The sequence below is a fragment of the Elgaria multicarinata genome, chromosome 1 (assembly GCF_023053635.1).
Source record: "Elgaria multicarinata webbii isolate HBS135686 ecotype San Diego chromosome 1, rElgMul1.1.pri, whole genome shotgun sequence".
Taxonomy (NCBI): Eukaryota; Metazoa; Chordata; class Lepidosauria; order Squamata; family Anguidae; genus Elgaria; species Elgaria multicarinata.
Genome location: NC_086171.1, coordinates 6892091 through 6916361, shown reverse-complemented (window position 1 = coordinate 6916361; position 24271 = coordinate 6892091). Strand labels below are relative to the sequence as shown.

Here is a 24271-nt window from a genome sequence, read left to right as displayed (position 1 = left end):
CTGGAAGCACGTGGCCTGGAGCTATATCTCTCTCACTCCCAAGTTGTTCACAAGGTATGGAAAAACCGGGAGGATGGGCCCTTTGAACAAAAAGGGAGCACTTAGCGCAAACAGCCTGAACGTACAGCGCACACGGGAACTGCATTGCTCGGTTTTATCCTGGTTGTGCTTTTATATTGTGTGTTTTTAATACCGTGGTTTGTTTTATACCTTGAATTGTATTTGATGGTTTTAATTTTTGTGAACCGCCCAGAGAGCTTCGGCTGTTGGGTGGTTTAGAGGTGCCATAAATGAATAATAATAAATTGATTATAGGAAAGGGACATTTTGACGGCAGCTGGTGGTGTGATATGATTCCATCATGTCATGCGCACACAAGAACTCTCTTCTACTTGCCTTTCACAATTAGGGAGGCTTTGGAGTTTAAGTCACGGACCGAGAAAGACACTTCTCCGGCGTCGGAAGCTAGGGCTTTTTTGATAGTGAGGGTGTATTTCCTCCCTTTGTTGAAAGCTCTAAACCGTCCATCATGGCTCACTTCATTCCCATTGACGAGCCAATGGCAATCTTCGACACTTTCGTGGGAGAGAACACATTCAAAGCTACAGCTCTCCCCTTCCAGGACTTCGGTGTTCTTTAGGCGTTTCGTGATGCCGACATTCAGCTCTGGCGTGGAAAGAAGGAAAGAAGGCGGATAAAACAATTATCAAAGAAATGTTGTCACCTTCACATCAATAGTGAAAAAGCAGCCTTAACCCCAACTTGGTGTCCTCCAGATGTGTTGGACTACAAATCCTATCATCCCCAGCCAACCCTGGGGGACCGTCTTTCCCTGCTCCACACATGGTATGAAAAATCCATACTGGGTTATGGAAAAAGCTGGGGGAAAGATGAGGTGCATTTTGGTTGATTTTAAAAGCACACACACCCCAGCACACACACACAACTTTTCTACTTGCTGCTATGTCGGAGGGTGTTTGCTTTTGTGCTCTGCTTGTGGTATACTGAAGAATGGATTATGTGGTTTGATGGGGGGGGGGAATGGGGCAAGACTATTTCAGGGGTCTCCAACCTGGTACTCATGGGCCCTGAGATGCACGCAGACACCTCCCTTAGCATCCGGCAGGCTACCTGCTCCTCCTGACTTTTGTTTTATTTCTGAAAGATTTTTAAATTATTATTTTGACTGGAAGGCCAGCATATTGCAAAGCAAAGCACTGTCCCTCAGGGCCGTCTTTATTTGGTTTCAAAAGAGTGGGTGGGTGTTTTAGAGCTCAGCTCCCCTCTCTGTCTTGTACTTCTGGGCAAGATAATTTTCTTTTAGTCCCACCAGGTCACCATTTGGGAAATTAGTGTTTTGTGACTGGCCATGCTCACCAGGGCAGCCATTTTGTAAATGGGCACGCCCCTCCACATAGCCGCCATTTTGTGAGAGCACCCATGACACCCTCCATATTCCAGATGTGCCCACAGTTCCAAAATGGGGACTCATGGTGTATATACTGTCTCCCTGAACTCTACAGTTCTGGATTTCACAGTGCAGCATCCCCTACCTTGAACACTGACTTTAGACTTGGCAACCTCTGTACCGAGATCACACGTGTACAAGCCAGCATCCTTCTTGTCGAGATCATGGATGATGAGACCCAATGTCTTTCCAGCCTGCAGCATCTCATACTTGTCTCCTGGAGTAAGCGCCGCGCCCTCCTTTTTCCAGACGGGTTTGACCTTTGTCTTGGAGACCTCACACTCCAGAGTGACTGTACCACGCTCCTCTCCAACAACATCATCCAGGGATTTCATGAAGACCACGGGCTTCTCTGAAGAACATGGCAACAAAGAAAGAAACAGAAGTTTAGATCCAACTTCCTGAAATGATTTGACTCAAGTCCATAATACAGGAATAGGCCATGGTCTGCGTGTACCTGTTCTTCTGACTTAAAACAGGTGGTTGATCTTGTACATATTATTATAAGAAGAGTCCTCCTGGATCAGACCAAGGGTCCATCTAATCCAACACTGTTCACACAGTGGCCAACCAGCCATCAGCCAGGGATGAACAAGCAGGACATGGTGCCATCCCACCCATGTTCCCCAGCAACTGGTGCACACAGGCTTATTGCCTCAAATACTGGAGATAGCACACAACCATCAGGGCTAGTAGCCATTGATAGCCTTCTCACACAGGAATTTTTCCAACCCCCTTTAAAAGTCATCCAAATTGGTGGCCATCACTACATCTTGTGGTAGTGAGTTCCATAATTTAACTACTGTATGTGCTGTGTGAAGAAGCCCTTCCTCTTATTTGTCCTGGATCTCCCACCCATCAGCTTCATGAGATGACCCCATTGGGTTCTAGGATTTTGAGAGAGGGAGAAAAATGTTTCCCTATCCACATTCTCCACACCATGCATAATTTTGTACACCTCTATCATGTCTCCCCTTAGCCTCCTTTTGTCCAAGCTAAGCAATCCCAGTTGATGTAACCTTCCCTCCTAGGGAAGATGCTTACGTTCTTATGTTTCCCAAGACCTCCCGCCTTCTTGGGAGACAATAATGAGGTCTGGTGAGTAATCCACAAAGCTTTATTCAAGCAATAAACATCTCTTCCCACCTGAAGGGAGTCTAATCTCTAGGAACTTTCCTCTAGGCAAAACTATTCAAACTAAGTGAGACAATTGTCCTGTCAAGAAGAATGAAAAGCCTTTTCCCAAAATGCATTAACTGGTTGTGATGCAGCTTCTGACGAGATGCCAGCCAGGCTGACTTTCTCTCACCTTCTTTTAGCTCCACCCATTTTAGTCTGCGGCGTACTCTAGGATTGGCTAACCTCTCTGTGCCCTCCCCTTCGGAAGAATACTGGCTTCCCACTGAGTGTGTATTGTTTGCCCTTGAGGAGAGAAGCTCTGGAGAAGGTTCACTCCCAGCTGGTGAAGAGCCCATGAGAGCTGCCTCCACCACTAGTATAATCTGGCCTGTTTTTGGCACCGTCTCCTCTACTTTAGAGTCTGATTCTGATTGATCACCTGAAACACCTTCCCTCAACCCAAGGGGAGCAGGGCTAGACATGAGACATGGGAAGAAGAACATTTCTCCCCCACCCACCTGCCCCCAAAAAGCATGGGCAAAGGAGGACCTTGACCCAGTGAATGAGAGAGGCTCACCTTTCACCTTCAGCCGAGCGCTCTCGGACACCTTCTTCTGAACCTTGACTGTCACCGTCCCGGCATCTTCTGTCATGACGTGCTTGAGTGTCAAGCTGTGAGACGTGCCCAACCTCTTGATCTCATTGAAGTTGTTGGGGAAGAGATGTGTGTCATTAAGGAACCATTCTACGTCATCGCTGTCCTCAGCTAGCTCACAGGAGAAGACGGCACAACCCTCCTCATCGATTTCCACATCCTGCAGGTGTTTGGTGATCTCCACTTTGCGCTCTAAAGAGAGGCAGAGAACGAGGCGCCTTCGCATTAAAATGTAACCCCCTCTTCAAACTCAGAAAATGCCTCAGCAAATTAAGGATTAACAACACAAAGTTCACAACCCAAAAACAAACAAACCATGGGTTCTCTTCATGGGTTGCTTATGATTAACAAACCATGGTTTGTTAGCGCAGCTGGGTTCAGAAAACATGATAACGCACGTTTCAATGACAACCCACACTCAACCCAAACTCAACCCTTGAGTATGGACTATCGTGTTGCCTGAACCCAGGCACTGACTGGCAACAACTCTCCAGAGTTTCAGGCAAGAGTTTTTCCACCACTAACCAAAGGCTCCTCCCGGTTTGGGGCCAGGTTATCTGAAGGAACGCTCCTCCCATATGTACCTGCCCGGACCCTAAGGTCATCCTCAGGGGTCCTTCTCCGTGAGCCCCTGCCAAAGGAAGTGAAGCAGGTGGCTACCAGGAGGAGGGCCTTCTCTGCTGTGGCACCCCGGCTGTGGAATGAGCTCCCTAAGGAGGTTCGCTTAGCACCTACATTATATGCCTTTAGACGCCAGGTGAAGACCTTTTTATTCTCCCAGCATTTTAACAGTCTATAAATTAGGGCGACCATATTTGGGAAAACAAAAAAGAGGACACGTAGTGTGTGTGTGGAGAGGCAGCTTTCTGAGTCCTGCAGAAAGTACGTTATTCCCCCGCCACCTTAAAGAACCCGATTGGAGTGGAGGAGAGGAAAGGATTTCATTCTGCACCACCACCATCCACTCCAATTGGGGCGTTTTCTATAATGTCCACGAATGACCCACTTTCCCCTTTAAGACCTCAATTGGAGCTCGGGGTGGGGGAATGATGTGCCTCAAGAAAGCATGTCACTCCCTCCTGCCATGCTAATGGCAGCCTTAAAGGGGAAGGTGTGTCATTCCAGGACATTATTGAAAATTATAGAAAATCCCCCCTGACACCATGGAAAGAACAAAAACCAGGACAAATCCGGGGAAATCCTGACAGTTGGTCACCCTACTATAAATAAATTTTAACTTGGTGTTGTAAATTTGTAATTTTGCATTGCTGCTGTTTTGATCTGGTTGAGCTTTTATATTGTATTTTATAGTATGGTTTTATACTGTTGCTTTATACTTTGAATGTTTTTAATTTTTGTGAACCGCCCAGAGAGCTCCGGCTATTGGGCGGTATAGAAATGTAATAAATCAATAAATAAATATAAATTTGCACCTGACAAAATGGCTCCTTTCTCTTTTTGTACAAGACTACCACCACCCCTTACCCTTACACACACACGCTGCACTTTCCACGTACCTAAAACGGTCAGCATGGCTTTGGTCTCTGCACTCCCAGCTTTGCACTTGTAAACGCCAGAATCACCAATATTCAGTCTCAGGATTTTGAGCTCTGCTGTGTGTTTTTCCCTCTTGGGCTTAAATCTCTCTGAGGGTTCGATGAGGGTGTGGTCTTTGTACCATTCCACTACTTTGGGAGAAGGCTTGAAGTCACAAGACAGGACAACGGAATGGGTTTCCTGGACGATCTTGTCTTCTAGCTGCCTGGTAATGGTCACCAGAAGATCTACAAAGAGAAGGTTAAAGGTGGAGAGGAGCCATCAGGAATGAAGAAGGGGCACTGAACCAGATTTAAGGGGAAGCGCACACTGTTGATGCCAGAAAGACAGGGAACCAGTTCCCACTGATCAAAGCTAATTGATGTAGAGAAATCCCAACGAAGGGCAATAAAATGCCAAATGAAATTAAAGAGGAACAGAAACAGATTGGACAGCTGTCTTCCACCCACTAAGGGATGGAGAGGAGAAGGCTTGGGGGAAGGGTGGTGTCAGGATCAGGCCTCTTCTCCCTAGTGTGGGGCAAGGGGTTGCGGGAGGTCAATCAGACTCAGAATCCGAAGAAGAAGCAGGACCAGAAATTCACCATCCACCACAGGATGCGGGAGAGGAGATTCTCCAAGACTCTTCAGGTGTCAAGGATGAATCTCCTCCCCTGCTTCCTGTGTTGCCTGGTAAATTTCTGGTCCTGCTTCTTCTTCGGATTCTGAGTCTGACTGACCCCTGCAACCCCTTACCCCACACTAGGGAGGCCTGATCCTGACAGGTGGGAGGCTTCTGCGCTGGACATACCCTCCTATAACTAACTCTAAGGACGTGTAAGGATGTAGGAGCGATTTGTTTCAGCTTGTTTCGGAGCAGAATTCACCCAGTCTGCACCTTCCTGAATGCAATCTGTGGTAGGAGTCCATACACTTCCGAGTTTGCAATGCGATTTGCAAAACGAAACAAAAAAAATGCATTCAAAGAAACCGATACATCTGAAAAACGTGCATGATAAAAATTCATACTTGTGAAAAACGCACACAAACACGCTTTAATGAGAGATAGTGTGATGAGGCGTACGTTTTGGGAAACGCACACTTTTTTGTGTGCAAAAAGAACAAAACAAAGCTCACAACCTGATAAGGACGCAAGTCAGAACGGGCTTCGGGGTGGAATCAGGAGAATCTGAAGGAGCTTGCATTTTGCTGAACTGCCCATTCCTGACAGCGGAGGCTAGTGAATCCGTTCCAGGTTTCAGCCAGAACCAGTCGGAACCCTAATGGAGCTATCCGAGGTGCAGACGCTCCTTGGAGAGCTCCTTTAGAGTTCGCACTGGTTCTGACTGAAACCTGGAACGGATTCACCGCCCCACTGGCATCGGAGCCACCAGCCTCCACTGATCCCTCATTACATATAAATGAAATAAATGGATAATCTTCCCCTGTCTGCTCCATTTCCCCAAACTCCCTCCTCTTCCTCTGTTATTTCCCCTATGCTGAATTTTAGATTGTAGGCTCCTCAGGGCAGGGAACCTAGCCTCTGACATATTCCGATGCACCGGGCCCACTGATGGCCCACTATAAATAATAAGCCTCCCTCGCCTCTTCCACGCTTGAGAGTGACTGCCCTGTGTGTGAAAGGCATAGGATGCTTCCAGCCAAGGCTTCTGTCCCTCCATCACCCTGCCTCATTCATGGAATTTTACGAGGGGAGCACTCGTAACCCATGCAGCTGCCATAACACAATGGAAATTGCTGTTGAAGGGTTTTGTGAACAATAATATTTTAGATTGTGCTTAATACAATGACTTTATGGATTTTATGTCACCAGTACACCTAGGGGTGACCATATTACACCAGTTTTAAAATCGCTTCACTGGCTGCCAATTAGTTTCCGGGCGAAGTATAAAGTGTTGGTTATTACCCTTAAAGCCCTACATGGTTTGGGTCCAGGTTACCTGCAGGCTCACTTTCCCCCATACATTCCACCACCCACAGTCCGATCCTCTGGGGAGAACTTACTTCATTCAACCACAACTAGGCTGGCAACTGTTACCCAGAGGACCTTTTCTTCTGCCTCCTCTGGATTGCCAAAGGAAGTGAGGCAGGTGGCTACTAGGAGGAGGGCCTTCTCCGCTGTGGCACCCCAGCTGTGGAATGAGCTCCCCAGAGAGGTCCGCCTGGCGCCTACACTGTACTCCTTTCGTCGCCAGCTGAAGACCTTTTTATTCACTCAGTATTTTAACACTTAATTTTAACTTAAATTTACATTTTACTGTTCTAACTCTGTATTTTAATCCGATATCAATTTCTGCTGCGTGGTTTTATCCTGGTTGTGCTTTTTATACTGCATTTGTGTTTTTAGACTGTTGGTTGTTTTATTATGGTTTCAATTTCTGTGAACCACCCAGAGAGCTTCGGCTATTGGGCGGTATAAAAATGTAATAAATAAATAAAAATTTAAAAAATGAATAAATTGTGGAATGGCCTGCCAGAGGAGATTGGTTTTATATGCTCCTTTAACCAGTTTTATGTATTGTTGCATTTAATGTTGTTCCTCGCTCGATCCAGAGGGAGAGGAGGGTAAGAATTATTAGCATTATTATTATTATTATTAATGTATTTTATCGCATGTATTTTATCATGGGTTCATAAATCATAGAATAGCAGAGAGGGAAGGGGCCTACAAGGCCATCGAGTCCAACCCCCTGCTCAAGGCAGGAATCTACCCTAAAGCATCCCTGACAGATGGTTGTCCAGCTGCCTCTTGAAGGCCTCGAGTGTGGGAGAGCCCACAACCTCCCTAGGTAACTGATTCCATTGTCGTACTACTCTAACAGTCAGGAAGTTTTTCCTGATGTCCAGCTGGAATCTGGCTTCCTTTAACTTGAGCCCGTTATTCCGTGTCCTGCACTCTGGGAGGATCGAGAAGAGATCCTGGCCCTCCTCTGTTTATTATTATTATTATTATTATTATTATTATTATTATTGTTATTATTATTATTGATGTTTTCTGCTGTACTGGTCCATGACCGAAATGAATAAACTAAAACACTTGTAACCCTCTCGTCTTTTCTCCACCACTTCTGCTACATTTCTTTTCTTACCTTAGAAAACCCATTAAGGGACAAAAGCGGGGATGGTTCTTGAGTGGACAGGGCCGAGGAGGGACCAGGCCAAGGACGTTTGCCCATCCTGCTAGGCAAGGGGCTCTGGCAAACGGCCTCCGTCGTGATCTCAAGCTCCGGGGAGGCAGCGACTTACCTTTTACCACCAGGTTTGCCAAGGACTTGGCTTTGCCGATGGCCAACTGAATGGTGCCCGTCATGTCCATGTCAGTCTTCCTCAGGATCAAGCGGTGGATTCTCCCCTCTTGCTCTATCAGGACATCCTTGCCGGCCTGCAGGACCTCTCCGCGGAGGGACCACTTGGGGGGCTTCACAGATTGAATGGAGATCTCACATTCAAACCTGGCTTCTGCCGGCTCGGTCACCTCCACGTCTCTCAGCCCTTTCACAATATTAATGGATTGTTCTGAGGAGAAAGAGCAGAAGGAGCCGAAGAGAAAAGTGAGCTACCACTCCTGCTTCAACTTCATTTGAGAAGCCCACCTCTAAATCAAGAATGACCACCTGGTCATCATGGGAATCGATCCCCACACAAATCAATTTGATCTAAGATGAGGGAAAATGCAATTAAAACAATATATGCGTGGCATCTCACGCCAGTAAATATCAGCTATATTTACAAGGGGAGCAGCCCACAATGCTAGAGAGGTTGCCCTCAGAGAGAGAGAGACCTTTAATCACATGTGGTGGGATTGCAAAGTCATAGAGGTGATGTTTGCCCTGTCCTGGACGGGGTTGCACTCTCCCTAAAGGATCGGGTCCGCAGTTTGGGGGTGCTCTTGGATCCAGAACTGTCACTTGAGGCACAGGTGAACTCAGTGGCAAAGAGCACCTTTTATCAGCTTAGGTTGATATACCAACTACGCCCTTATCTGGACAGAGATAGCCTAGCTACAGTTATCCATGCTCTGATAACCTCTCGTTTGGATTACTGCAATGCGTTATACGTGGGGCTGCCTTTGAAAACGGTCCGGAAGCTTCAGCTGGTACAAAATAGGGCAGCCCGTTTACTAACAGGGACTGGCCGGCGAGATCACATTACGCCAGTCCTTTTCCAGCTTCATTGGCTGCCAGTCCAGGTCCGGGCCCAATTCAAAGTGCTGGTATTGACATTTAAAGCCCTAAACAGTTTGGGGCCAGGTTATCTGAAGGAACGCCTCCTCCCATATGTACCTCCCGGACCTTAAGATCATCTACAGGGGCCCTTCTCCGTGAGCCCCTGCCAAAGGAAGTGAGGCAGGTGGCTACTAGGAGGAGGGCTTTCTCCGCTGTGGCACCCCGGTTGTGGAATGAGCTCCCCAGAGAGGTCCGCCTGGCGCCTACACTGTACTGCTTTCGTCGCCAGCTGAAGACCTTTTTATTCACTCAGTATTTTAACACTTAATTTTAACTTAAATTTAAATTTTACTGTTTTAACTCTGTATTTTATCTTATATCAACTTTGCTGTGTGGTTTTATCCTGGTTGTGCTTTTTATACTGTATTTCGTAATTGTGTTTTTAACCTGTTGGGTGTTTTTTGTGGTTTTAATTTTTGTGAACCGCCCAGAGAGCTTCGGCTATTGGGCGGTATAAAAATGTAATAAATAAATAAATAAATAAATAAAATAGAAAGATTCTGGGTAGAAGTGTTTCATTAGGTAAGAAAAGCTACAGATCAGATACAGGTTTTACTTATGTAAAACAGCAAAACTGGGAGTACTGCCCCTCCTTGGGACAATATCTTCTGTATAAGGATTTACTAATGTCCTTCTGGACTGCAGCAAGAATGTAAATCATATTCTATGATTCTATGATTCTATGAAATCCTGTTAGCCTGGAAATCTACAAGCAAATCATCAATTGAAAGCTGGAAATGGAGACGCTGGGATATTGCCTTACTAGAAAAATTAACCAAAGAGCTAAGAGCCATGCACAATGATGCAATTGGAACTGTTTTTTTACACATACTAGCAACCCTGGATTTCTTTAGCCAAGCAGAGCAATGGCTTCTAAAGATTATTATTATTTGTTCTTACATTTATATATGGTTTGTTTCCTCTTGGAAGCAGCTAACATGACGTTCTTCCTCTCCAATTTATCCTCACAACAACCCTGAGAGGTAGGTTAGTATGAGAGTCAGTAACTGGGTTTCCCAAGTTCCAGTCTAACACTCTAACCATGACAATGGCTCTCGGGAAAGACCTAATGAATACTCTCTAGCTAAATCTAGATCGGTAGACCCCCAAGAGGAAGTTTTATATATCTGTATCGCTCGATGCAGGTCATTGTCAACAGGTTTTTTCAAGTTTGGTGTCAGTTGTGTTTTCATGTTGTATTGTTTGTTGATGAAATAATAAAACATAAAAATAGAAAACAGCGGCCATCTGGCAACCTGCAGATTAAAACCACCCTGCAAAGTGTTTTTATCCAACGGACATCTCAAATTTTAATCAGAGTGTGGTAAATAATTTGTCTGCCTTTCCACAGGTGCATAACCAGAAAAATACCAATTCTACAAAGAATCAAAGTGAATGAGCAGGTGTGCATGGCCACATCCTGAATTTCCACAAGCTGGGAACATGAACAAGACTTTCAAGTGGCCACCACCATGTATCCAAATGACTGTGCAGATCACTGTTTAAAAAACACACACAAGTAAACAAATTTATGCAAAATAAGCAAACATAATCAAAATTCTATTTTGGGAGCTCTGTCCAGTATCCCAACCAAACCATGTGATGGTACCTTCCACATAGAACTGAGCGCTGCTTTTATCATCGATGGCATCGCAGGTGTAAATGCCTTCATCTTCAAACTCTGTCTCATTGATGAGGAGCTTCCTGTAGACCCCGTCACTCACAATCTCATACTTATTGCTAGGATGGACCTCCTGGTTATCCTTGTACCACTTGACCACAGCATTGGGACGGGATACTTGGCATTCCAGAAAGCCTCGGTGCTTCTCAATGGCGATCTTCACACGGAGAGGTTTCACAATCTTTACGGGCAGTTCTAAAGGAGGTCAAAGAAAATCATCACCATCGTCATCATCATCATCATCATCTATGGCAACAGGGGAAGGTCACAATTATTCCGTTAGTCACATCAGTCACTGGCATCCCATCAAAAAACTATACAGAAAAACTTCAGAAACTGGGCCTACCAAAATACATCCACACCAACATCCGGAAAGCGGCCATACTTAAAACATGTGCTATAGTCAGGAAATTCCTGAATCAGTAAAAGACAGCATGACTGGGCAAATCCCGTAACATCCATCTAGAAAAACCACCACGAGTGAGAAAAGGGAGATCATAATAAAATAATTTGCATATAAGCAAATTATGAACTTTGGGGAGTTCAAAACATTTCACATTCATTATCTCAGTGATCTATGCAATTACCCCTGTAAGTAGACCAGTATTACTATCTCCTAGTTCAAATAAGGGTCCAAGTGGCTTCTTCAATGTCACCTAGTGGGCAAACAGGACAAACAGGATTCCCTTGTCGAAAACTTGACCTCTTAATCATTATGTTACACTAGATGAAAACAAAATCTGAGGCCGCTGGTGTCAAATAAAATGATCGAACAATTCTGTATTCCATGGAATACAATTATATATTCTATGGAATGACCAAATGCAGGATACAATTATGTATTCTATGGAATGACCAAATGCAGGATATGTGAGCCACATCGCGTCATAACACCGGCATCATTACCTTTTACTTTAAGTTTTGCTCGAGATTCTGCCGTTTCTGCCACAAATTTGATCTCTGCAGAATCTTGCACTTCCACACTTCGGTAGACTAGCGCATAACTCTTTCCTGTGAATATAAACACACCCTCCCAGTTACAGGCCATTCTGCTACACAAAACAGGACTCAGAATTCTCTCATTCTATGGGTGCAATCCTTATCTTGGGGGCTTACGATCATCATATGCAGGATGGGAGAAGCAGCCCTGCATTTTTTGCTAGATGGGCATTTTTTGCTAGATGGGCATTTCTTGCTAGATGGGCATTTTTGCCTGTCTAGCAAATACATTTCAGAGGGGTAGTGAAGGAACCTGGAGAGGCCTCAGGATAGCTCATATCCTGGCCTCTTCAGTCTCCTCCCCTCCTTGGCCATCAAAACACCCTTCCCCCCCCTCTCCTAGGTCAACTTCCCAGCGAGGTTCTTTGCATGCCAGCTGTGAAGATCTCTGATTTCCCTTATGAGATTGGAGCACTATCTCCAACCTCAGATTCAAGCTTCCAATCTATCCTATGGTCCCTCAGACACAGTCTAGCTTGTTAACAATCCTATACCTGGGCGGTATAAAAATGTAATAAATAAATAAATAAATATTTATGATCAAAAGGCATGGTTTCTCATGTTGTCCAAACCTGGCAAAGGTGGCTTGTTGGCATGGTTAACAAACCACCCATAGCCCATGGCCTATTGTAGGGTTGTTGAGTGGATTGTTAACCAGCCCAAAAAGCCACCCTTACCAGGTTTGGCCAATACAAGAAATCGGGGAGGCGGGGAGCTTGAATCAGCAACCTGGCACACGCGGTTGCCACAACCCACAGTGGCTTAAATAACCCATGGTGGGCTGCAGCGTTCATGTGAACCCAGTAATTTCCTCACTCCAGGTGACCCCGGGAACTATCGCTCTCTAAGGGGACATGGGTCATCTGACAAAGAATACCCACCACCACCATGGGCAAACTACAATTCCCAGGACTCTTTTCAGGGAAAGCCACAACAGCCAAACTTGTATATCTGATGTATAGAATCATAGAATCATAGAATAGCAGAGTTGGAAGGGGCCTACGAGGCCATTGAGTCCAACCCCCTGCTCAATGCAGAAATCCACACTAAAGCATCCCTGACAGATGGTTGTCCAGCTGCCTCTTGAAGGCCTCTAGTTTGGGGGAGCCCACAACCTCCCTAGGTAACTGATTCCATTGTCGTACTGCTCTAACAGTCAGGAAGTTTTTCCTGATGTCCAGCTGGAATCTGGCTTCCTTTAACTTGAGCCCGTTATTCCGTGTCCTGCACTCTGGGAGGATCAAGAAGAGATCCTGGCCCTCCTCTGTGTGACAACCTTTTAAGTATTTGAAGAGTGCTCTCATGTCTCCCCTCAATCTTCTCTTCTCCAGGCTAAACACGCCCAGTTCTTTCAGTCTCTCTTCATAGGGCTTTGTTTCCAGACCCCTGATCATCCTGGTTGCCCTCCTCTGAACAGGCTCCAGCTTGTCTGCGTCCTTCTTGAATTTTGTAGATATTTCATTACATACTTTCATGGATGGATCATGAAACCTCATTTTCTTTAAAGGTGTGGTGTTAAATACCCCCCAAGCAAATGGCAGTTATTGAAGCAGGCTTGTTAAAATTATAAAGTCACAAACTATCCTATTTTTAACCTGAAATATTAGGAACATCTTTTTTTGTTGTCGTTGGACTTCTTTTAATTTTTTAGCAACAGTTTGTTTCAAACTCCCCATCCGTCAACGGCTTATTCAAAAGCAGACCCCCAAAATTAAATGTTGTCCCATGCTGTTTGGAGTTGAGCAGGAGGTGGGTGAAGCAGAAATTAACAGGGCAGTCCTATGTCTTTCTAATCAGAAGTAAGCCCTGGCACCACTGAGTTCCGTGGGACTTACTCCCAAGTAAATATACTGATGAATCAGTGAAATGATTTGGTGAAACAAAGTTGGAGGTGGATTTCATGAAACCATTTTTCCTTGAATTACTGGACCAATTTCAACTATTTTTGGCCGAATCGCTGTGGAATCTCTTACCCACACGCCCAAAATGATGAGAAGTCGCACAGGAGCACAACTGTATGGTTTTATCCCGGTTGTGCTTTTTTATATTGTATTTTGTATTTGTGTTTTTAGACTGATGGTTGTTTTATTATGCTCCTCATGGTTTTAATTTTTGTGAACCGCCCAGAGAGCTTTGGCTATTGGGCAGTATAAAAATGCAATAAATAAATAAATAAATAAACCTCCCCGCACCTTTTCCATCGTCTTTCCCACATTCCGTCAACAGCAAGCAAATTCCCAATAAGTGAACCCTGCCCCAGTGCCCCACCCCGCCCCCAGCTGACCCCCTCCTACCGTCTTGACGTAGTTTGACGTTCTCTCCAGCCCGGATTTTGCTTTCGTTGCTGAACCACTGGGTTTCAACGTCATCGTGGGAAATCTCGCAGGAGAAAGAAGCGCTCTCTTTTTCACTCACTTCCACGTCTTCCAACGGCTTCACGATTTTGATGTCTCGGGCTAAGGAATCACACACACACACAAAAAAAAGACAGTTGCAGGACGCTGATTCCTTCTCACTTTTCCTTTTAGCTAGGAAGGCAAAGGGTAGCAGGAAACGTGAAGGGACTTGCTCTGAAGCTGGTTGGCCCACGCTGGCTGTTCTCATTGCCAGTCACTGGCCTCCTGTTTCTATTATTTTGGCTAACGCTAAGAGGGAGACGAGAATCCTATTTGGCATCCTTTGCCTACTGTACCCAGGCCCCACAGATGCAACCCATAGCATAAACGGCTTGGGGCCAGGCTATCTGAAGGAACGCCTCCTCCCGTATGTGCCTGCCCGGACCCTAAGGTCATCTTCAGGGGTCCTTCTCCGCGAGCCCCTGCCAAAGGAAGTGAGGCAGGTGGCTACCAGGAGGAGGGCCTTCTCTGCTGTGGCACCCTGGCTGTGGAATGAGCTCCCTAAGTGTCAGGATCTGTGCTGGTGCAGAGTATTTGCAGGACCCAGGTCCACTGTCAGGAGCTGTTCTGTTGTAGAGTGCTCGCTGGACTCAGGCCCTTTGCCAGCAGTACGCCACCTGGGCTGATGTGGATCAGCTGGAAGCAGCTAGGGTAAGGATTATATAAGACCAGCATTTCTGCTCTAGCCTTTGTCTCAGCAATGTGATGTCTTGGATCTGCTGTAGCCTGTTCTTGCTACTCTGAACCCTGCCTGAACCTCTGTTTTGTTGTGACCATGTCCCTTGCCCTGCTGGAATCCTGCTGCTCTGGGACTCGGACCCCTGCTCGAACCCAAGTTTGCCTTTGGCCTCTGAAACCTGCTTCTTTCTGGACTTTGCCTCTCGCCCTGCTTGGTGTACTCCTGGACTCTGAATCCTGCTCACGCCTGGACTTGACTGTTGCCTTGGGCTTTGCCATACCTTCCTAGTATTAAAGTGAGACCTTTCCAGACTACCCATCTTGTGTGGGGCTCTGTTATGTTTTAGTTCTCCTGGGTCCCGGTGGCCGGTGGCCTAGCCCTAGAGTCCGGCCGCCCACGCCTCGGATCATTACGCCAAGGAGGTTTGCTTGGCACCTACATGATATGCTTTTAGACGCCAGCTGAAGACCTTTTTATTCTCCCAGCATTTTAACAGTCTATAAATAAATATTAACTTGGTGTTTTAAATTTGTAATTTTGCATTGCTGCTGTTTTGATCTGGTTGAGCTTTTATATGGTATTTTATATGATGGTTTTATATTGTTTTATACTTTGAATGGTTTTAATTTTTGTGAACTGCCCAGAGAGCTCTGGCTATTGGGTGGTATAGAAATATAATAAATAAATAAATAAATAAAATAGTGATAATGGAACAACAGCAGCAGCAGCTGACTCCCCCCCCCTTCCCCAAACTTCCACCTGGTCAAGATCTACACTATTGCTTTAATAATAATACTAATACTAATAATAATAATAATAATAATAATAAATTTATTTATTTATTACCTGCCTCTCCCTTTGGATTGAGGCGGGGAACAACATTAGTACAGAATCAATACATCTTAAAAATTCTTGATTTTACATTGATCTGGGTAGGCTTGCCGGAAAAGGCTAGTCTTCAAAGCTGCCTTAAAATCACACAGACAGTTAATATTATGAATCTCTTCCGGCAGGCCGTTCCACAATCCGGGGGGGCGACAGAAGAAAAGGTCCTCTGGGAAACTGATGTCAGCCTAGTTTTGTCTGACTGAAGTAAGTTCTCCCCAGAGGACCTGAGTGTGCGGGGCGGACTGTATGAGAGAAGGCGATCCCGCAGGTAACCTGGACCCAAACCATTTAAAACAATAGTGACAACTGTTGGGACCCAGGACCACACTCCATATACAGTTTTCAAAACATTTTCAAAGTGTTTTATCCTGCTAGGTGTAGATCTGGCCCGGGGCTCAGTATCAGAACAGTGCAGTACAAGAGGGCGGCCGCTGTAAACCGCCCAGAGAGGTTCGGCTATGGGGCGGTATATAAAATTTAATGAATAAATAAATGGACATGACAGGGCATGAGGGAGTAGAAAGATTAGAGGGATAATGACTAATGGTATTTTAATTATTTTATTTTATTTATTTATTATATTTATATCCCGCCTTTTTTCCTCCAAGGAACCCAAGGTGGCGTACGTAACCCTCCTCCTCTCCATTTCATCCCCACAACAACAACCCTGTGAGGTAGGCTGGGCTGAGAGTATGTGACTGGCCCAAAGTCACCCAGTGGGTTTCCATGGCCAAGCGGGGACTAGAACCCGGATCTCCCAACTCCCAATCCAACACCTTAGCCACAATGGTATAGTGGAGCCAGGGCTCACTGGGGCACATGTCAGCACTGTCACATCATCTGTCACATCCTTAGAGCTTCTCTACATTTTTTTTTAAAAAAAACCTCACTGCTTTCTGCTTCCGTTTTTGTCCCGAGATTGCAATCGGTTCATTACACAGGCGGCCACATGGTTTGAATGGAATACTTCCCATCTCTGCCTTGAGTTTGAACTTCCATTCAAATCCCTAAAACATCACCATCTAGTGGCGGAATGATAGCGCAACCCCACCAATACATGGGGCTGTTTGGCGGACTTCTTTTTTTAAAAGCTGATTATGTCTGTGTTTCTGACAGTGGAAAAAGGAGAGGGAAGTGACAGGAGACATCCCGCCTGATGACAACATCATGCAACTGTCCCACAAACTTCCATGAGTGGCCAGGCATGAGTGTGCTATAAATCGCTTGTTTACAGACAGCCTTAGATGTCCCTCTTCCCTCTGAACTTAGCTGCGATTGTCACAGTAGCTGGGGAGAAATGAATTTCCTCAGCAACAATACATTGTTCCCTATTGTCGCAAAGATTTTTTTCTCTCTTCCCTTTGAAACATACCGTGGATCTCCAAGGTCGCCGAGCTCTTGTCATCAACAGCGTCGCACATATATTTTCCTTGGTCTTCATATTCACATTTGTGAATTGTGAGGCTTCTCGTAGTCCCTCGGGACACGATTCCAATTTTTTTATTTGGCCGTAGCTCGACTCCATCCTAGAAGAAAAAAGCCCAAATGGGTATTGATCATCATAAGTTCTTAGCAGATTGGCCATGCTGCCTGGGGATGATGTACCATGTACATCACCATGTACATTGATGGTGCTATATAAATAAATAATAATAAATAATAATAATAATAATGATGTTGGTTGCAATTCAACACATCTGGAAAGCACCAGGCTGGAGAAGGTTGCCTTAGCATAGGGCTCTGTTGTTCTTCAATCTTGTTCTGATTATTAGATTAGGTCCAGATTGATAGAAGTGGATTTATCCACCCCCTTCTTCTATGGTGGCCCCTCCAGCCCCCAGAAAATGCTAAACAGAGAGTCAGGCGCTTCTATGGAATGTGGTGAGCTGTGGTGTGGGGTAGAAGGGGAAGAGCCCCCTAAATCACATGGAGGAACTCTAGGAAATCATGTGGAGGGACCCTCCACAATCACATGGATGGACCCTTTCTCTTGCAGAAGGCAGATCTGACAACTTCTAATAAATAAAGAGACTTAGAATCATAGAATCAACCTATAAGGCCATCAAGTCCAACCCCCTGCTCAATGCAGGAATCCACCCTAAAGCATCCCTGACTGATGGCTGTCCAGCTGCCTCTTGAAGGCCTCTAGGGTGGGAGAGCCCACAACCAACCTAGGTAACTGGTTCCATTGTTGCACTGCTCTAACAGTCAGGAAGTTTTTCCTGATGTCCAGCCGGAATCTGGCTTCCTTTAACTTGAGCCCGTTATTCCGTGTCCTGCACTCTGGGAGGATCGAGAAGAGATCCTGGCCCTCCTCTGTGTGACAACCTTTTAAGTATTTGAAGAGTTAAGTATTTGAGGAGTTAGTATTTGAGGACTTAGTAACAGCAGCAGCAACATTTTAGTATCTTTCCCCACCTGATTAGGCTCCTCATGTATCTGTCCAACATTTTCATCCTCCTTTTTCTGCAACGCGCTCTATGTGGGGCTGCCCTTGAAGCTGCTCCGGAAGCTGGAGCTAGTGCAGAATGCTGCAGCTCGGCTGTTGTCTGGAGCTGCCCCTTTCCAGCATGGAACTCCTCTGCTGAGGGAACTGCACTGGCTGCCTATTCGCTACCGGGCCAGGTTGAAGGTTCTGGTACTTGTGTACAAAGCCCTAAACAACTTGGGACCAGGATACCTGAGAGAGCGCCTTCTCCCTTACCAACCTGCCCAGTCACAGGTCATCCGAGGGTCTGCTCCTGGTGGTCCCACATAGGTCCATCCTCAGATTGGAATCCACCAGGGGAAGAGCCTTCAGTGTGGTGGCCCCCCTCCTGTGGAATTCCCTGCCCTTGGAAGTCAGGTAGGCACCAACTTGGTATTCCTTTCGGCACCTCCTGAAAATATTATTGTTCAAGGAAGACTTTCCTTAATCACCAGCCACGGTTCACAGTTCACCTTTCATTTTGCTTTTAAAAAAATCTAAGGTGTTTTATTCTGTTTTTATTGAATTTTATCTTGTGCACCGCTCTGAAATTTTGAATGGGGAGTGGTATATAAATATGAGCAAACAGTGCGATATGGCTGCAAGAAAGGCAAATGCTATTTTGGGCTGCATTAATAGAAGTATAGCTTCCAAATCACGTGAGGTACTGGTTCCTCTCTATTTGGCCCTGGTTAGGCCTCATCTAGAGTATTGCGTCCAGTTCTGGGCTCTACAATTCAAGAAGGACGCAGACAAGCTGGAGCGGGTTCAGAGGAGGGCAACCAGGATGATCAGGGGTCTGGAAACAAAGCCCTGTGAAGAGAGACTGAAAGAACTGGACATGTTTAGCCTGGAGAAGAGAAGATGCAGGGGAGACATGATAGCACTCTTCAAATACTTAAAAGGTTGTCACACAGAGGAGGGCCAGGGTCTCTTCTCGATCCTCCCAGAGTGCAGGACATGGAATAACAGGCTCAAGTTAAAGGAAGCCAGATTCCAGCTGGACATCAGGAAAAACTTCCTGACTGTTAGAGCAGTACGACAATGGAATCAGTTACCTAGGGAGGTAGTGGGCTCTCCCACACTAGAGGCCTTCAAGAGGCAGCTGGACGACCATCTGTCAGGGATGCTTTAGTGTGGATTCCTGCATTGAGCAGGGGGTTGGACTTGATGGCCTTGTAGGCCCCTTTGAACTCTGCTATTCTTTGATTCTATTGTAAATAATTAAAATATATATTTCCTTATTTGGCACCTGCTCCCCTCTTTTCCGCCATCCTGTCTCACCCAGGTGCTATCCTGTTTCACCTGGTCTTCTCCTGTCCCCTATCTTCTCTATAGGTTTGAGCAAATAATTGGCAATACCATCTGAATGCTGTCCATGTATGTATTCTGTCTATTTTTGAAATAAAGCATATACTGAGGCACCCTCAACTCCAGCCTGTTGTCTCTTCATTCCTTCCCTAAGCTGGGCACCATAATTCCTGCTGCACCACTCTGTGAGTTTAGGTTAAAAATCCCAACCCCAATACGTGCTGTTTAGGCGTGGGTGTGTGCTTGACAATACACACGTAAGCAAGGACACAGGGGTAACAGTGCCCATATCTGATTGTTACACGTCGATTTCAACTAGCCAGCAGAATAAAGGGCAGCTGGTCTCTAATTAGGATAATGAATAGCTTGAAGCATTGTGGGCCCATAGAGAAATATCTCCTATCTGGATACCACCAGCACCCGCCACTCACACACAAAGGACTCCGCTGCACTCTGGGAATCTATGACACTCTGCCTGGAGCTTTGGAATTAGCAGCCATCAAAAAGACGGAACTGGCAACAGATGATGATGATGATGATTAAAGCCCTAAACGGCTTGGGGCCAGGCGATCTGAAGGAACGCCTCCTCCCGTATGTACCTGCCCGGACCTTAAGGACATCCTCAGGGGTCCTTATCCGTGAGCCCCTGCCAAAGAAAGTGAGGCAGGTGGCTACCAGGAGGAGCAGGGCCTTCTCTGCTGTGACACCCCGGCTGTGGAATGAGCTCCCTAAGGAGGTTCGTTTGGCACCTATGTTATATGCTTTTAGACACCAAGTGAAGACCTTTTTATTCTCCCAGCATTTTAACAATCTATAAATAAATTTTAACTTGGTGTTTTAAATTTGTCATTTTGCATTGCTGCTGTTTTTATCTGGTTGAGCTTTTATATTGTATTTTATATTATGGTTTCATACTGTTGTTTTATACTTTGAATGTTTTTAATTTTTGTGAACCGCCCAGAGAGCTCCGGCTATTGGGCGGTATAGAAATGTAATAAATAAATAAATAAATAAATAAATGATGTCCTACCAAATATATGTAATTCGCACCTACAAAATACACCCAGGGTGCAATCCCATACATGTAACAATCCCCACTTGGAGACATTAAAGTAAGGCTGGAGCTGAAGGCTTTATTTCTCTCCTTCCATGGTTTGTTTTGCTGTACACGTGGATTTAGTATATTTTGAATATTATTGTGATATTGTTGATTTGTACATTGTTGAATATTGTTGTAGTTTTTAATTTTTGCAAACCGCCCAGAGAGCTTCAGCTATTGGGTGGTATAAAAATGCAATAAATGAAATGAAGTGTTTAGACAGAAAAAAGGTCCTACAACTTCCAGCGTACCCCATGTTTTGTAGGACCTTTTTCTGCCTAAACATGTATAAGATTGCACCCTCAAATACCCGTAATTATATCTAAAATTAGGGATGTGCTCCGCTTCTCCTCGGACCGGAGAAGCAGAAGCGGATCGGGGGGCTTCGCCTCCCCTTAAGGCGGAGGCGAAGAGGGTTGGGGGAGCAGTGGAGCATTGCGGAGTGGATCGAGGTGAAGGCAGATCCTTCACCTCGATCCGGAGCTCCGCAAAAAAGGTAAGGGGGGGTTACTTGGCCCTGCCACTGTCACTGTCGCTGCCGCCCATGCGGCGACGGCAGCAGAGCCAAGTAAGGGGGAGGGGGGGGTCTTATCTGCATCCATCCGTGGTCCCGCGGCCTGGTCTTCCTGTTTGAGTCCTTGGGCTCAGTTGAAGCAGCCGCGGGTCCGCGGATGGACGCTGGTAAGGGGGAGGAGGGAGGGGGGTTTACCTGGCCCTGCATTCGCGATGGTGGCAGAGCCAGGTAAGGGGGAGGGGGGTCTTACCTGCGTCCGTCGCAGCCTGTCGCCACCTTCACTAGAGCCCACAGCTCAACCAGGAAGTGTAAGCCTACAGTTCCTGGTTGAGCCGCGGGCTCTAGTGAAGCTGGGATGGGCTGGGATGGACACAGGTAAGGGGAAGGAGGGAGGGGGGCCTTACCTGGTGCCACTCCCCGCCGCTGCAGAGCTCCGATTCGGAGCCGGAGCTCCACAGCGGAGCGCACCCTAGGCAGATCGAAGCGGGGCGGATCGGGCACGAAGAGGATCGGGGGGTCCGTGCACATCCCTATCTAAAATGTATACCACCCCTTAACAATATTTGTTTCTAACTAAATATACCTTTAATCATCACTGTATATTTATTTTTTAAAAAAATCTGATATCCTTTATATTCCTTAGGCATAAAGTGAGACAGTGGTCCATAATTTATATGAATTCAGTCACCTTACATTTACTGATCATCTGACTTTAGCAACCACAGCTATCTGGGTTTATTCCAGGCAACAGCGTAAGAAATAAATTTCCCTTCATCTTCTGCAAGAGTTGGAGGTGCTAGAGAATGGGCATCAGTCCCCATTCCTTAATTAGGAAAAGTCACCTGGTAAATAAATTCAGTACCTTACGCCACTTCACATCTGCATTAGGCCTGGAAAGTTCACACTCAAAGGTTACTTCATCCTTGTGCGAAGCTCTGATGTCTTCCAAAGGTTTGGTTATTTTCACCTTTGGTTCTGCCAAAAATAAATAAAGGTAATAAACAGAGAAGTGTGTTTGCGTGAAACGTTAACTGGACAGGATGACTTTGTGTTGCCTGGTAACACATGCACATTGTGAAACGACACCTGTGCGGAACAAACCAGGGTCCTGGACTCATAATCAGACCTCATGAATGTGGTTTTTGGTGTCGCACCACGAGACCCGTAGAGGGAGCCTGTTCAGTTTGGAAGAGGTAATAGTCTATGGTTAAGAGCACTGAGTCTGAATTCCGTTCTTTGTGAAACATCACGTAGGCAGCTAGATACGCATAACTACAAGCTTCAAACACAGAAGCCCTATGCAGGCATTCTCCTTGCATGTAAGCTCTAGATGTGAGGCAGGGTGGGTGGGGCCAAAATCTGGCCCCTCCCTCATCATTCCAGTTGCCCTCTACACATGGATGTCACCCAGGGCTGGTGCCAGACTATTTTGCGCCCTAGGCAGGTGAGCTGCTTTCACCCACCCCCACTCCAGCGTACCTGTGCACTGGGCTCCATCGCGCCTGCCCAGCCGAAGTGAAGCCAGGATGCTGGGGGGGGGAGGCGGCTTTGGAATGGCGTGCCCAGCCGGAAGTCGCTCTGGGAGAGCAACTTCTGGGCGCGCCGTTCCGAAGCCACCCGCCCCAGCGTCCAGCCGAAGCAAAGCCAGGATGCTGGGGTAGGGGGGCGGGTGTGGCTTCACTTCAGCTGGGTGGGCGCCCAGCCGAAGCAAAGCCAGGACGCTGGGGCAGCCGGCCGGCTTCGGAATGGCGCACCCGGAAGCTGTCCTCTCAGAGCCGCTGTGGGAGAGTGGCTTCCATGTGAAGCGTTCGGCGCCCCTCTTACCTTGGTGCTCTAGGCGGCCGCCTGAGTGGCCTCTATGGTAGCACCGGCCCTGATGGCACCTGCCTGCAAAAGAGGGCCTCCTCTATCTGCGCAAGCTGTCCCCAAAATTTTAGAACCGTGGAAAATCAGAATTCTAACACCTTTGGGAGAGTGTCTCCATGGATAAAGGAAGTTCTCCACTGCAGACAGTCATCTTCTACATGTGGTGGGGTGATGAGAACGGTGGGCAAGGTGGTGGAGCTATTGTGCTCGTCCCTGCTCGTATGTAGGGCTTTCATGCAAGGAGAACACCTGCATAAAGCTTGATTCACTTTGTGGGAGATTCAGGACAGATAAAAAGAAGGACTCCTTCACACAGCGCATAGTTAAACTATGGAATTCACTACCACAAGATGTAGTGATGGCCACCAATTTGGGTGGCTTTGAAAGGGAGTTGGACAAATTCCTGGAGGAGGAGGATATCCATAGCTACTAGTCCTGATAGCTATGTGCTACCTCCAGTATCAGAGGCAGTAAGTCTATATGCACCAATTGCTGGGGAACATGGATGGGGCCAAGGTGTTGTTGCACTGTTTCCTGCTTTGTTGGTCCCTGGTCAACAGCTGGTTGGCCACTGTGTGAACAGAGTGCTGAACTAGATGGATCCTCGGTCTTATGTTACGTGGTCAGCAAAATGGCTAGCTAGAAGCGACACACATTACCCCTTGTAGGACCTGTACTTCGGGCAAGTATCCCATCTGCCCAATGGACAGAATGGCACTGAAGAGACATCCATAATTTAATTGGGGTGCCTGTGTGCAGCGGATGCTTACCTTTCACATTAAGTCTGCCTGTTGAGTGAAGACCTTCAGCCTTGAAAGCCACAAGGCCTGAGTCCTCTTGCCCAAGGGAGGAAAGAGTCAGTGAATGCTTCTTCCCCTGCTCGCTGATGCGGCAGTTGCCCTGAGACTTCAGCCGCAAGCCATCTTTCATCCAGGTGACTTCCACATTCTCGTGCGACAACTCCACCTCGAAGGTGGCTGACTCTGTTTCGTGGACGTCCACCGGCTGCAGGCCTTTCACCAGCTTGATGGGCCTCACTTAGAAACAAAGTGATGTTATGAAGAATTAGGTGTGCCTGGGTCAGAGTAAAGCTTCTGCTTCCCGCTCTCCCATTCAAGAGAAAAAAGAACATTCCAACACCCAACAGGAAACACCCAGCAGGAAACACCCAACACCCAGCAGGAAACACCCAACACCCAACAGGAAACACCCAGTACCCTTATACATGTTGCCCTTGGGCAAGCTTATTCAATCTCATGGCCTCCAATATCATCTGTACGCCGATGATACACAACTATATCTCTCATCTCCGGAACTTTCTCCTGATGTCCACGATCGTATCTCGGC

At 46.4% G+C, this 24271-nt stretch overlaps 1 protein-coding gene across 1 annotated transcript in view; it reads right to left on the bottom strand.

Annotated features, from left to right (window-relative positions):
• Nucleotides 1-24271, bottom strand: part of OBSCN (obscurin, cytoskeletal calmodulin and titin-interacting RhoGEF) — a 244447-nt gene that overhangs the window by 140085 nt on the left and 80091 nt on the right. Inside the window, exons 22-32 of the mRNA XM_063122933.1 lie at nucleotides 23695-23961; nucleotides 21921-22033; nucleotides 17040-17193; nucleotides 13999-14160; nucleotides 11612-11716; nucleotides 10634-10900; nucleotides 8045-8314; nucleotides 4760-5026; nucleotides 3165-3434; nucleotides 1554-1820; nucleotides 397-666 (exon numbers count right to left, since the gene is read on the bottom strand). Of these exons, the coding sequence (XP_062979003.1) occupies nucleotides 397-666; nucleotides 1554-1820; nucleotides 3165-3434; nucleotides 4760-5026; nucleotides 8045-8314; nucleotides 10634-10900; nucleotides 11612-11716; nucleotides 13999-14160; nucleotides 17040-17193; nucleotides 21921-22033; nucleotides 23695-23961 (2412 nt within the window). The remainder of the gene's footprint in view (nucleotides 1-396; nucleotides 667-1553; nucleotides 1821-3164; nucleotides 3435-4759; nucleotides 5027-8044; nucleotides 8315-10633; nucleotides 10901-11611; nucleotides 11717-13998; nucleotides 14161-17039; nucleotides 17194-21920; nucleotides 22034-23694; nucleotides 23962-24271) is intronic.